The sequence below is a fragment of the Mobula birostris genome, chromosome 8 (assembly GCF_030028105.1).
Source record: "Mobula birostris isolate sMobBir1 chromosome 8, sMobBir1.hap1, whole genome shotgun sequence".
In the NCBI taxonomy this organism is placed as follows: Eukaryota; Metazoa; Chordata; class Chondrichthyes; order Myliobatiformes; family Myliobatidae; genus Mobula; species Mobula birostris.
In genome coordinates, this window is record NC_092377.1 from 42,589,098 (window position 1) to 42,602,336 (window position 13,239).

Consider the following 13,239-nt stretch of genomic DNA (forward strand, 5'->3'; position numbering starts at 1 on the left):
TGACCATGAGTCATGAACTAATTACATTGCATATATTATTTCTACTTTAGTGTCTTTTGAGCCATGCCTGAAGCAACATGAATCATTGTTAAGTGCTCATAAGAAGCTACTGGAAGAGACGAATGAAAGATTTCGAGTTTTAGAAGCAACTGGCTATAATGGCAAACTGATTTGGAAGATCTGCAACTACAGAAGGAGAAAGCAGGAAGCAGCAGAGGGTATGGCTGTTTCTCTTTTTAGCCAGCCCTTTTACACCAGTCGCTGTGGATACAGACTGTGTGCTCGGGCGTATTTAAATGGAGATGGAGCAGGCAAAGGAACTCATTTATCATTGTTTTTTGTTGTTATGAAAGGTGAGTTTGACTCTCTGTTAACGTGGCCATTTAAACAGAAGGTCACTCTCACACTGCTTGACCAGGGCCCGAAAAAACATCACATAGTGGACCTCTTTAAGGCTGACGCCAACAGCACCAGTTTTAAAAGACCAGTTTCAGAAATGAATATAGCATCTGGATGTCCTCGATTTGTGTCTCATGCAGTACTTGAAGGTGGGAAAACAGGGACGTTTATAAAAGATGACACATTATTCATCAAGGTCAGTGTGGATTTAACCGATCTTGAAGATCAATAGAAGAACTTCTAAAACATATTTTCAAAAAGCTAATGGAGTCATTATGAAAATCTATTCTTCAACATTGAGCATTATGTTACCATATTTTATTGAATATTTGGGTGTTACCATATTTTATTGAATATTTGGGCACCATAAAAACTAATATAATTTGAAACTATTGTGAATATTTTTATTTTTCTATTAAATGCAGATCTCTTATGTATATAAAGATTTTGTATGAATGCTGACTATTTGCATTGTTCATCTGGTGTGATTATTGTTAAATCTAATCAGACAAATACCACCTAAGCCACACAGATGTAGAAATTCAATATTGATAGTCGCACATTGTGGGCATAAAGTTCATGGAGGATAAACAATATGAGCTGGGTTTCCAAATACTGAATGGCCTTAACTTCAACCTGGTGGCTGCTTGGAAACATCGTAGGCCTGATTTCTATTGTGGCACAAGCATCCTATAAATGTTCCAGATCCATTGTGGAATTTGCCTGCAGAACAATGGGGCCTATTGCCTGGTATCATTTCCTGGTTTACAAGCAGGTTAAGCAGCAGATCATAAAGGTTCCACTGGAGGCTATAATGAAGTTTACTCTGCTGATCTTCTCTGCTCATTTCTCACCCAAGGTGTTTGAGGATTATCAATTGGGCAAGCAACTCACATTCCACCTGGTTACAGTGCCAAGTTTGATCAACTATTACAATCAGGTCCAGTGCCAACTCTGGTCTGTTTGCATAGTGCCTCTTCCTGTGTAAACCACATGCAATTTGACATAGATTCTGATACTAATAAATTTGTGTACCGTAAATAAAAAAAGTTACCTATGTTAAGAAAACACAGCCATATTAACTTAGAGGTGTTTCATTTATATCAATTAAAATGTACAAGGGATTTAAAAAATATATTTTTGAAGTTCTCTTCCAACATTAGTCAGTACATACAGTGTAAGGAAGAAAGACAAGTGATGCAGTTGAAGTACAAATAGTTTTGGTTATGAATGACAGCACCTTTTGGAAATAGCTGGTAGTTATTGAAATCAAAAAGTCCAGGTAACTACTTACATGGTATTCAAATAGCCTGCATTGTTTAAATCTTAGTGAAAGTCAGACTTTGACAGATCTAAATTGGAATACAATTCCTGAGAATAAATTTATGAGAACTTCACACAAAATAATCTGCAGATGCTGGGGTCAAAGCAACACTCATAACATGCTGGAGGAACTCAGCAGGTCGGGCAGCATCCGTGGAAACGATCAGTCAACGTCTTGGTCCTGACAAAAGGTTCTGGCCCGAAATGTTGACTGATTGTTTCCACAGATGCTGCCCGACCCTGCTGAGTTCCTCCAGCGTGTTATGAGTGTTGCTAAGAACTTCACATTTTAAAAAAATCTATTGTCAGGACTTTGCACATTTAACAAATACGTAAATTTTTTGTGAACGAGGCAGCATTGTCTCTTTATAGGTGCCACCTGACAGGCTGAGTATTTACAGCAATTTTCATTCTTAGTTCAAATTTCCAGTTTATGCACTTCTTTGGCTTTTCTGTTGTAAACATCTAAGCGGCTGGTGGTGTAGTGACATTTGCATTGGACTTCGAGGTGAGTAGTCCCAGGTTCGAATCTGGCCAGCTCCTCGCACGCTTTCCATCTGTATTGTGTTGAGGGTCGAGCTAGCAACTCAGCCTCATGAAAAAAAAACAGTCAAAAATGCTAAATAAGCTGCAAGGTCACTATCTGATGTGCCACAAGGCATGGAAAGGAGCAACACTGTAAACACATTCAATAAATTTCTCAGTTAAAGACAAAACCATCAGTGTTGCCAACCTGATGGCATGAACATTGACTTCTCTAACTTCCGCTAATGCCCCACCTCCCCCTCACCCCATCCGTTATTTATTTATATACACACATTCTTTCTCTCACTCTCCTTTTTCTCCCTCTGTCCCTCTGACTATACCCCTTGCCCATCCTCTGGGTTTCTCCCCCTTTCCTTCTCCCTGGGCCTCCTGTCCCATGATCCTCTCATATCCCTTTTGCCAATCACCTGTCCAGCTCTTGGCTCCATCCCTCCCCCTCCTGTCTTCTATCATTTTGGATCTCCCCCTCCCCACCTCACTTTCAAATCTCTTACTAGCTCTTCCTTCAGTTAGTCCTGACGAAGGGTCTCGGCCCAAAACGATGACTATACCTCTTCCTAGAGATGCTGCCTGGCCTGCTGCGTTCACCAGCAAGTGTTGTTGGAGGTTACCTTGCTGTGTTGAAGACAAGAAGAACCTTATGGAGATGCGGACAACAATTCCTAACCAAAGAGGTTTAAGGAAAAAGTTTTGATTCTCTCTCCTTGGGACACTAACTCCAAGTGAATTAGCAACGTTAATAAAAATAAAGACATTCTTAAGAGTAGTCTAAAATATGGCAATCCCTGCATCTAAGGGGAAAAAGAAGGCCTTAAAATATAGCAAACGTTTGTTTGAAAAGTTAAAAGGGTCTAGTACAGGACAACAAAAGCATTGGCCTTTTACCTCTTCTCAACTGCCTTTACCCAGGTTCCCCCCCCTTCCCCTTCTCCACTCTCTACTCCTATTAGATTCCTTCCTCACAAGCCCTTTAACTTCCCCACCCACCTGCCTTCATCTATCATCTTCCAGTGACCCTCCTCTCCCCTCCCCTCCCCACCCCACCTTTTTATTCTGGCATCTTCCCCCTTCCTTCTCAGTCCTAAAGAAGGGTCTGGGCCCGAAATGTCGACTGTTTATTCATTTCTGAAGATGCTGCCTGACCTGCTGAGTTCCTTCAGCATTTTGTGTGTGTTGCTTTGGATTTCTAGCATCTCCAGACTTCCTTGTGTTTACGAAAAGCATTAGTATATTATCATAAGAATTTGGTCACCACAATCATATTTCATCTCTCAAAGGTGATCTGAAGTAAATTGGTGGTTGCAGAGCTACAGACCAAATCTTGTAATGATATTGCAATACTCATGTATGTAGCTTATAAAAACAGCTAAGATGTCAGCTCATATCTAATTTTCTCCCGATGCATCCCTACAAACCACAGTTCTCTCCTGCAGTCTCATTATTTTGTCATCAGTAGTCTAAATGTTCTATCAGCATGAATTCTAGCTCCTGCACATGTGATCAAGAGAAATAGAAGTGATTTGTGATGTTTCTGGGCAATACATTTGAACATATTAGGTATTATGCATTGGGGCGAAACTACTTGTCTCTGCTGTGGAACATTATGATGATTAAACATCAAGTATATTAATTAGTGAGTAATTCAAGTATATTCCATTACTCTTGTGAATTCCAATCTGGTGGGTGGGGAGGAGGACAGGAAACAAAAGGAAGCAACAACAGCTGCAGTTAGAGAGAACCTAAATAGAACTGGATATGTTTAGAGAAATCTTATCTATTAACAGTATTCAAGGCAAGGACATATCGATGTAGTTGTTTATGGAGCAATGCAATTATTGGTCTCATTTCCCTAAGGCCACCGTGTGAAGGATCATATCACCTCCTGCAACAAGACCAGTACCAATGCATCAAAATGGCACATTCAAGGTCACTGTAGTCCTCGGCCTTTGTCACCTGTCTCGTTCCTTAAGCCCGAGAGATAACCAATAAAGTCAGACAGTCTGCCCTTACATTTAGTTGCAGCTGGTGTCTTGGGCACAACAAACATTGCCATCGCATTCCTCGCAGAGAACCAGCTTAAGAATTGCATACCCACCCAGGGACGTCACCTGCTCTCCTCTGGCAATTATAGCCACCCAAGAGCTGCTGTATAACCTAAAATATCCCGTGGTCACTACCCCACAGCGTGTCCGACCACATGCATTTACCGGATCATTTGTCTATCATCATTTGATTGGGGTCCAATGACTGTCATTTAACAGGAGGATCACAACTGCAATTCTGATGCACCGGGGGCCATTTAGACACAAAATAGATTCCTTTGAACGCCAGCCATCTTCCTAAACACAAATCAGAAACAGAAATAACCTGTCGACATAAGCCTTCCTCCGTGGTGCTGGATTCCATCAGGAAAGAGTTAAAATTCCTCGCTACTGTATGCTCGGTGGGAGCTGGGCGTATGTCAGCATGTCACGAAGAATCCAAACCTCCAACAATCGAGGTCACGTTTTCAGTGAAACCAAAGCGATCTGGTCTGACTCCCAGAACAGTGCATAACGACTTTGCGAGGAGTCGACAGAGGTTCGTCTGCTTTAACCAGCAAGCTTAACCTGTGTGCCGATCGCCGCAACCATGTGGAAACTAAAACGTAAGTCTTGCTTACAGTACAGTATTTGATCGCATTTGTTACGAAAGCAAATTGAAATGTGAGATCGTCAAGACCTTTAAACTCCTGAAAAGGAAACCAATGAAATATAGCATTAACGATACAATAACTGGCAGGCTTCGCGGGGTCAAGGGGAATTGCTGGAGTGAAATGGACAAGATCCATTTAGGTTGTCCTAGTGGCAGTGGCAGGTTGCAATGAGTTTGAAACTGTGTGGAGATCTATCCTATATAATCCCTCTTTAAAAATGTATTGTTGATTTTTTTTTGCATGAAGCGTTGGACTGAAGTTTGAAGTTTATTTGTTGTTTCCAACAGCTCCGCTCGAATTGCCTCTCAGTCTCAAGTACAACCACATTTTGGAGGTTTGTGTTCTGAAATAAACAAGACCAACGTTCTTCACCTATTCTGTAGACAAACAAGGGGAAATTACAACTGCGCGTTCCACGTATTTACTTGTGAAGCATATGTGCGTTTGCCATGGGCAAGAATTGCTTGATTATTTGGTCTATTTTTAAACAACTTGCCATATGTTTCAGATCTTCATAGATAAGCAGCGCGGACACGCTGTCTGCGTGATGATCACTTGTGACTTTAGAGAATCTCAGGCTAGGATCTGTTTAGGATAGGATGGTCAGTGTAGACTAGATAACATCGGCACTGGCTGTTAAAGTGGAACGAATCACAACACATAACGTTGTCATGTAATTACAGTCATTTATAAATTTTAAAAGTCCTCGCTGATTCCTCTTTTAGTCCCTCCACCTCTTTAGTCTGGCTATCTCCTCTCTGCTTTTCAGTCCAGAAAGTCAACTGTCCACTGTCTGCCTGACCAGCGCTTTGTGCGACGTCTCATGTCCAATGTCAGCAAGTTCCATAATTGGCGCTTAGATCGCCGATGCTGTGGGAGTTCGAGAATTTTTATGGTACAGGAAGCTATTTGACCCATCGAGTCCAAGCAAACCAATCCCACAATTCACATGCCTGACTCTCTCTCCATAACCATACATTAATCATTCTCAAGTGCCCTATTCAATTCTCTTTTCAAAGGCACTGATCTACCATTAGTATGACATGCAGTGAATTCTAGATCATAACCACTCCGGATATTCTTTGAATTCCCATTATTGAAGTTAGTATAACTAAGCACCCTCACACTGCTGGGGGTCATGTTGATTGTAATAAGAATGCATTTTTGATTGCTTTGCAATACAGTAATATTGAAGCATAGATCTGATTTGAACTACTGTATGCTTAAATAAACCTGGAATGTAAAGCTAGCATAACACATAACTGCAAAACACATAAAAATGCATCATCTTCACCAATATCCATTGCTGTTCTCACACATTTTTGCCTATACAGTATGTAACTCTGATTTGAGAACAGTTACAGTTACTCTTAACTGCCCTTTGAAATGGTTTAGCAAAGCACTCAATTTACAGATAGAGTTAAGCTATACATGTTGGCTTAGATATTCATGTATGAATAAGTACAAAGTATGTATTTTCTGTAAGTCAAAACAGCATCAATAATCTGTGTTTATGAGCAAGGGCCCTCTTGAGAAATTCCCCATGTTAAAATGGCCTTGAAGATGTTCCCACTCGTACAAAATTCGTCAAACAAATGTTTACTTTTATCAGCCTTATGCTTTAGTTCTGTGCAGAAAGTCATTCGGTATGTGTGGTAAGACAGTCAGTAGGTGCTACCTTGCATTCTTTGTGATTGATTGATATCCTGCACTTCAAGTCATTTAAATCAATTTGGTCACACCTATCAATACTGTTGAAGATGAGGAAACAGCATCAATCCTTGATAACACAAGACAAGACATTTCTCAAGAAGGCCATTGCACAGAAAGCAAAGTATTACTTGTCTTTATAGGTTTCAAAGACATACTGTCATCATCGCATCCTTAGATACGTTGGTTTTTAATGCAAATGATGCATTTCACTATATCTTTCAATATACACGTGTTAAATAAATCTGAATTTCTACTTATTCATAGGGTAAGGATATTACTGTGTGGACCTGAATTGGGTAGCCCGCTAAGCTATTTAAGTTCTGGGGCAAGAGTGAAATATTGTACATTATCTCTTAAAATATAATAACTATCCGATAGAAGTGGGATTAAAATCCATAGGAAAAAGTATCAACTGAGATGACAGAGTATTCACGGTCTATTGGTTCTATGACAATTGGGCAGGTGGAGTTGGGGTTGGGTCAATGAAGGGAAAGAGCTCCACCTTCCATCCTTTAGCGTTTAAAATATATTTTTATATTAAGAATCAGAATCAGGTTTATTATCACCAGCATGTGATGTGAAATTTGTTAACTTAGCAGCAGCAGTTCAATGCAATACGTAATCTAGAAGAGAAAAAAAAATTAAAATAACAATAATAAATACACAAGTAAATCAATTACAGTATACATATATTGAATAGATTAAAAAACATGCAAAAACAGAAATACTGTATATTAAAAAGAAATGAGGTAGTGTCCAAGGGTTCAAAGTCCATTTAGGAATCGGATGGCAGAGGGGAAGAAGCTGTTCCTGAATTGCTGAGTGTGTGCCTTCAGGCTTCTGTACCTCCTACCCGATGGTAACAGTGAAAAAAGGGCATGCCCTGGGTATCAAAGGTATTGTAGTGGTCATAAAGTTGTACAGCTCAGATATAGGCCCTTCAGCCCTCAGCATTGATGCTATCCCTTTTTGTCCATCTACATTAATCCAATTGACCTGCATCAGGACCTTATCCTTCTATGCTTTGCCTGTTCAAGTATCCTTGTGCTGATATGGCTTTTCATAATTTTAGAAATTAACTCCACGTGATCCTGAAATTAATGTTAAAAAATTGTCAGCTGAAGAAGAATTTCCAAACTTGTGCAAAAATCAGACTTGTATGGCAAATGTTCTTACAATGCAAATGTACAAGAGACTGAGGAACCGGGCAACTCAAAGTGGCTTCACACTAGATGATGTAATCCAACCTGGTGTAGATAATCCTGGTAAGAGACATTTTTATATGAATAATTACTTAGAGTTTCATTCAGTAAAATAATATTGCTATGCACTTTATCATCGTAACTGAAAAATTTGTAAACTTTCTGCTTGTGTTTCTATTGAGATTTTAAAGAACAGTTTCAATGCTTTGCCTTGCATCAATCATTGGTATTTAGTAGTTGCCTATGATGACAATGTATTCCTTGATTTTGTTCGTGTAATGCTTGAGTATAGACCTGCAAATTTTCAGGAGTTATATGGAATAAATGATCCTTTCAGGACTAATATTGAGCCAATTGTTATTGCGTTTGGACTATTTTACAGAATAATATTTCAATAATGTCAGTCTTTTAATATTAGAAAGAACACAAGTGTGTTATTTAAGTATTTAGTTGACATTGGTATTTTGTTTATAGAGCATTCTTGCATGAGAACAACAGGGTGTGTGGCTGGAGATGCAGAATCGTATACTGTCTTCATGCAGTTCTTTGATCCTCTTATTGAACTTTATCACAGTGGTTACAAGATAAATGAAAAGCATAAGAGTGACATGAATCCAGAAAACTTAAAGGTAGCTTTTTAAAACTAACTGTGATGTTTCTGCATGATCTTTCATTAGATGACAATTGTATATAAAATGTAAATATGTTATTCAGACCATTAAGCAGGCTAATTCTGCAGTGAACGAGTAATCTTTCCTATTCATGAGTTTCTCACCTTTTAGTCTTTTACTGATCATAACTATCTGTACTTATGACTTTTCAAATTATTAGACCCCAGCTCACAAAACACGTGCCTCCAGCTTTAGCAAACTGTAACCCCTGTGATGCCCATCTCTCCCTTTATTGACCTATTCCCAACACTGCCTGCTGCCCAATTAGCAGAGAACGAATAAGCAATGGATCCATCATCTCAGCTGATACTTTTCCCTTTGGCTCTCAATCCCACTTCTATCAGTTAGTCATTATATTTATATAAGAGTTAATCTGCAATGTTCCTCCCTAAAGCTTTTATCCTATAATTCCTCTCATCTTCCACAACCTCCTAAAAACTTTTTTTCTAACATCTTTATCACTTCACCCAGTCCACGTCCTACATTTGACCACCACATGTGAAGTATCTTGTTGAATGAACTGCACCACAAAACTCCTATTAGTCACACAATGTGGGCCACACAGGCAAGGCTACTATTTAATATTTACCTCTAAAGTCCTTGAAGATGACATCTCCTTACAAAGCCTTTTATTCTCGCTTTGGAAGGGAGAATTAAACTACAGCCTTGAGGATCCCTGTACCACCTGGAGACCCTGTGGTTTTTGTCTCGGAGGCCACCATCAGGCTGTCTTTCAGGAGGGTGAACCCTCGCAAGGCAGCAGGCCCTGATGGAGTACCTGTTAAGGCTCTGAAAACCGGCGCCAACCAACTGGTGGGAGTGTTCAAAGACATTTTCAATCCGTCACTACTACAGTCAGAAGTTCCCAGCTGCTTCAAAAGAGCTACAAGAACACCAGTGCCCGAGGAGAGCAGTATGAACTGCCTTAACGACCATCACCCAGCAGCACTCACTTCTATGATGATGAAGTGCTTTGAGAGGTTGGTCATGGCTAGAACGAACTCCTGCCTCAGCAAGGACCTGGACCTACTGCAGTTTGCCTATCAACACAGTAGGTCTACGGTATGTGCCATCTCATTGGCTTTCCACATGGCTTTGGTTCACCAGGACAATAGAAATAGCTATGTCAGCATGCTGTTTATTGACTATAGCTCAGCATGTAACACCATCATTCCTACAGTCCTGATCAATAAGCTACAGAACCTCTTTCTGCAACTGGATCCTCGACTTCCTAACTGGTAATAACATCTCTACCTCACTGACAATCACTACTGACACACCACAGGGATGTGTGCTTAGCTCCACTCTCTCTACGCCCATGATTGCATGGCCAGGCACAGCTCAAATGCCATTTATAAATTTGCTGATGATACAATCATTGTTGGCAGAATCCCAGGTGGAGATGAGAGGGCGTACAGGAGCGAGATGTACCAGCTAGTTGAGTGGTGTTGCAGCAACAACCTTGTACTCAATGCCAGTAAGACCAAAGAGCTGATTGTGAACTTCCAAAATGGTAGGACAAGGGAACACAAACCAAACCACATAGAAGGATTAGAAGTGGAGGGAGTGAGTGATTTCAAGTTCCTGGGTGTCAATATCTCTGAGGACCTAAACTGTATGCAACATATTGATACAGCTATAAAGAAGGCAAGACTGTAGCTATATTTCATTTGGAGTTTGAGGACATTTGATTTGCCAACTAAAGTAATTGAAAACTTCTACAAATGTACTGTGGAGAGCATTCTGACTGGCTGCATCACCACCTGGCATGGGTGAGGGGCTACTGCACAAGATTGAAGGAAGTTGCAGAAACTTGTAAAATTAGCTAGCTCCATCAGGGGCACTAGCCCTCTGTAATATCCAAGACATCTTCAAGGAGCGGTGCCTTAGGTAGGTGACATCCATCATTAAGGACCCCCACCACCCAGAACATGCCCTCTTCTCATTGCTACCATTGAGAAGGAGGTACAGAAGTCTGAAGACACACACTCAATGATTCAGGAACAACTTGTTTCCCTTTGCCGTCCAATTTCTCAACAGATCGGATTTTTTATTTCTTTTTTTTGCACTACCTATTTAATTTAACTTTTTCACACACACACATGTATTACTATAATTCACAGTTTTTCTATATTATCATGTATTGCATTGTACTGTTGCTGCAAAGTTAACAAATTTCACGACATATGCCAGTGATATTAAACCTGATTCTAATTCTGAAATCAGTCCACCTATTGCCTTCTGAGGTAGAGAATTCCATAGGTTCTCTTCAAATATCACACTTAAATGCCTGACCCCATACCTGAAAGAGGGACCACTCAGACCATAGGAACATAAGAAATGGAAGCAGGAGTCAGCCAACTGGCCTGTTGAGCCTGCTCCACCATTCAATAAGATCATGGCTGATCCGGCCATGGACTCATCCCTACCTACCTACCTTTTCCCCATAACCTTTAATTCCCCTACAATGCAAAAATATATCCAACCTTGTCTTAAATATATTTACTGAGGTAGCCTCCACGGCTTTTTTGGGCAGAGAATTCCACAGATTCACCACTCTCTGGGAAAAGCAGTTCCTCCTCATCTCCATCCTAAATCCACTTCCCCGAATCTTAAGGTTATGTCCCTTAGTTCTAGTCTCACCTACCAGTGCAAACAACCTTACTGCCTCTATCTTATCTGTCTCTTTCATAATTTTATATGTTTCTATATGATCTCCTCTCATTCTTCTGAATTCCAACAAGTACAATCCCAGGCGACTCAATCTCTCCTCAGAGTCTAACCTCCTCATCTCTGGAATCAACCTGGTGAACCTCCTCTGCACCACCTCCAAAGCCAGTATGTTCTTCCTCAAGTAAGGAGATCAGAGCTGCACACAGTACTCCAGGTGTGGTCTCCCCAGTACTCTGTACAGTTGTAGCATAACCTCCCTGCTCTTAAATTCAATCTCTCTAGCAATGAAGGCCCACATTCCACTTGCCTTCTCGATAGCCTGCTGCACCCGCAAACCAACCTTCTGTGATTCATGCACAGGTGCTCCCAAGTCCCTCTGCACAGCAGCATGCTGTAATTTTTTACCATTAATATAATAATCTGCTCTTTCATTTTTCCTTCCAAAGTGGATGACATCGCATTTACCAACACTGTACTCCATCTGCCAGACCCTTGCCCACTCACTTAACCTAACTATATCTCTCTGTATCTTCTGTACAATATGATTTTCCACTCAATTTAGTATCATCAGCAAACTTAGATACACTACAATCGGTCCCCTCTTCCAGATCGTTATTATATATCATGAACAGTTGTGGGCCCAGCACTGACCCCCGCGGCACACCGCTCACCACTGATTGCCGACCAGAGTAACACCCAAGTGTGCCAACTCTCTGCTTTCTATTAGTTAACCAACCTCTATCCATGCTAATACATCACCCCCAAATCTATGCATTCCAGTTCAAGAGACCACTCATTCAAGAGTCACTATCCTCACCTCACCCCCACTGTAGCTGGGGGGAGCATTTTCTCCACATTGAATCAATCTAGAACAGTCAATTTTTATGATTCAATACTGTTCCCTTCTTCTAAACTCTAGTAACTCAGACCAACTAACCACCTCAGACAACATTTCTGCCATTCCAACAGCCCAGGAATCAGGCTGACAATCACTCGCTCTTCTCCCTCTATGGCAAATATATTCTTCCCTGGGTAAGGAGACTAAAGCAGTGGACAATACTCAAAAATATAAGTGATTCTGCAGATACTGGAAATCTGTCCATTGCCCCTACTGACACAATAAGGCCAAACTCAGGTTGGAGGAGCAACACCTCATACTTTTCTGGGTAGCCTCCTACCTGATGGCAAGATCATTAATTTCTCCAACTTCCAGTAATTTCTCCCTCCACTCGCCCTTCTCTCTTTTTCGATTCTCTACCCTGTTTCCCCTCTCGCCCCTTCTCTTCTCACCTGCTCATCACCTCCCTCGGGTTTCCTTCCTCCTCCCTTTCTTCCATGGTCCAGTGTCCTCTCCTGTCAGGTTTCTTCTTCAGCCCTTTACCTCAGCTGTTCATTTCCCTCCATAGATGCTGCTGACTTGCTGAGTCCCCCTCCCCACCATCCCCGCATTTTGTGTGTGTTGCTGAAAACAACAATCAAGGTGTGACCTCACCAAATCCCTTTTTTGCAATGAAGGTCAAAGTACTGTTTGGCATCTTAACTACTCATTGGATCTGCAAGTTGGCTTTCAGCGACTGATGTAGAAGGACACCACGGTGCCTTATTTCCCAGTCTTTCTGATTTTGTACCATAGTTGATATTTATCTCGGTTTTTCTTTATTGCCATTGATTCCGTATATTTTCCTACTCACTTAACTTGCCTGCAGCACCTCGAAACCTTTTTGCATGCTCCTTACAATTTGCTGTTCCACTGGATTTCATGTCATTGTTAAACATAGAAATATTACATTTAATTCCTTCATACAAATCACCAATGTGAATAGCTGGGACAAAAGCATTCACTTCTATGGTGCCTCATTAATCACTTTTCAACGCTGAGAAAGATCCACTTATTCCTACTCTATTCCCGCTCTGCTGACCAATTCTCTGTCCATGCCAGTAGATTATGCCCATGTGCATACTAATCTCTGACCTGGGACTTTGTCAAAAATCTCCTCTTGCAGGCTAGACAATGCTG

At 40.9% G+C, this 13,239-nt stretch overlaps 2 protein-coding genes across 5 annotated transcripts in view; both read left to right on the top strand.

Annotated features, from left to right (window-relative positions):
• LOC140201263 (TNF receptor-associated factor 5-like) overlaps positions 1 to 1,459 on the top strand; it is a 37,456-nt gene extending 35,997 nt beyond the window's left edge. For all 4 annotated transcript variants that reach the window (XM_072265065.1, XM_072265068.1, XM_072265067.1 and 1 more), the window contains one exon: positions 51 to 1,459. In XM_072265065.1, coding sequence (XP_072121166.1) covers positions 51 to 631 — 581 coding nt within the window. In that variant the 3' untranslated portion in view covers positions 632 to 1,459. The remainder of the gene's footprint in view (positions 1 to 50) is intronic.
• A 3,369-nt stretch (positions 1,460 to 4,828) lies between these two features.
• LOC140201264 (creatine kinase M-type-like) overlaps positions 4,829 to 13,239 on the top strand; it is a 29,413-nt gene continuing 21,002 nt past the window's right edge. The window contains exons 1-4 of the mRNA XM_072265070.1: positions 4,829 to 4,915; positions 5,251 to 5,297; positions 7,749 to 7,941; positions 8,353 to 8,507. Of these exons, the coding sequence (XP_072121171.1) occupies positions 4,900 to 4,915; positions 5,251 to 5,297; positions 7,749 to 7,941; positions 8,353 to 8,507 (411 nt within the window). The 5' untranslated portion in view covers positions 4,829 to 4,899. The remainder of the gene's footprint in view (positions 4,916 to 5,250; positions 5,298 to 7,748; positions 7,942 to 8,352; positions 8,508 to 13,239) is intronic.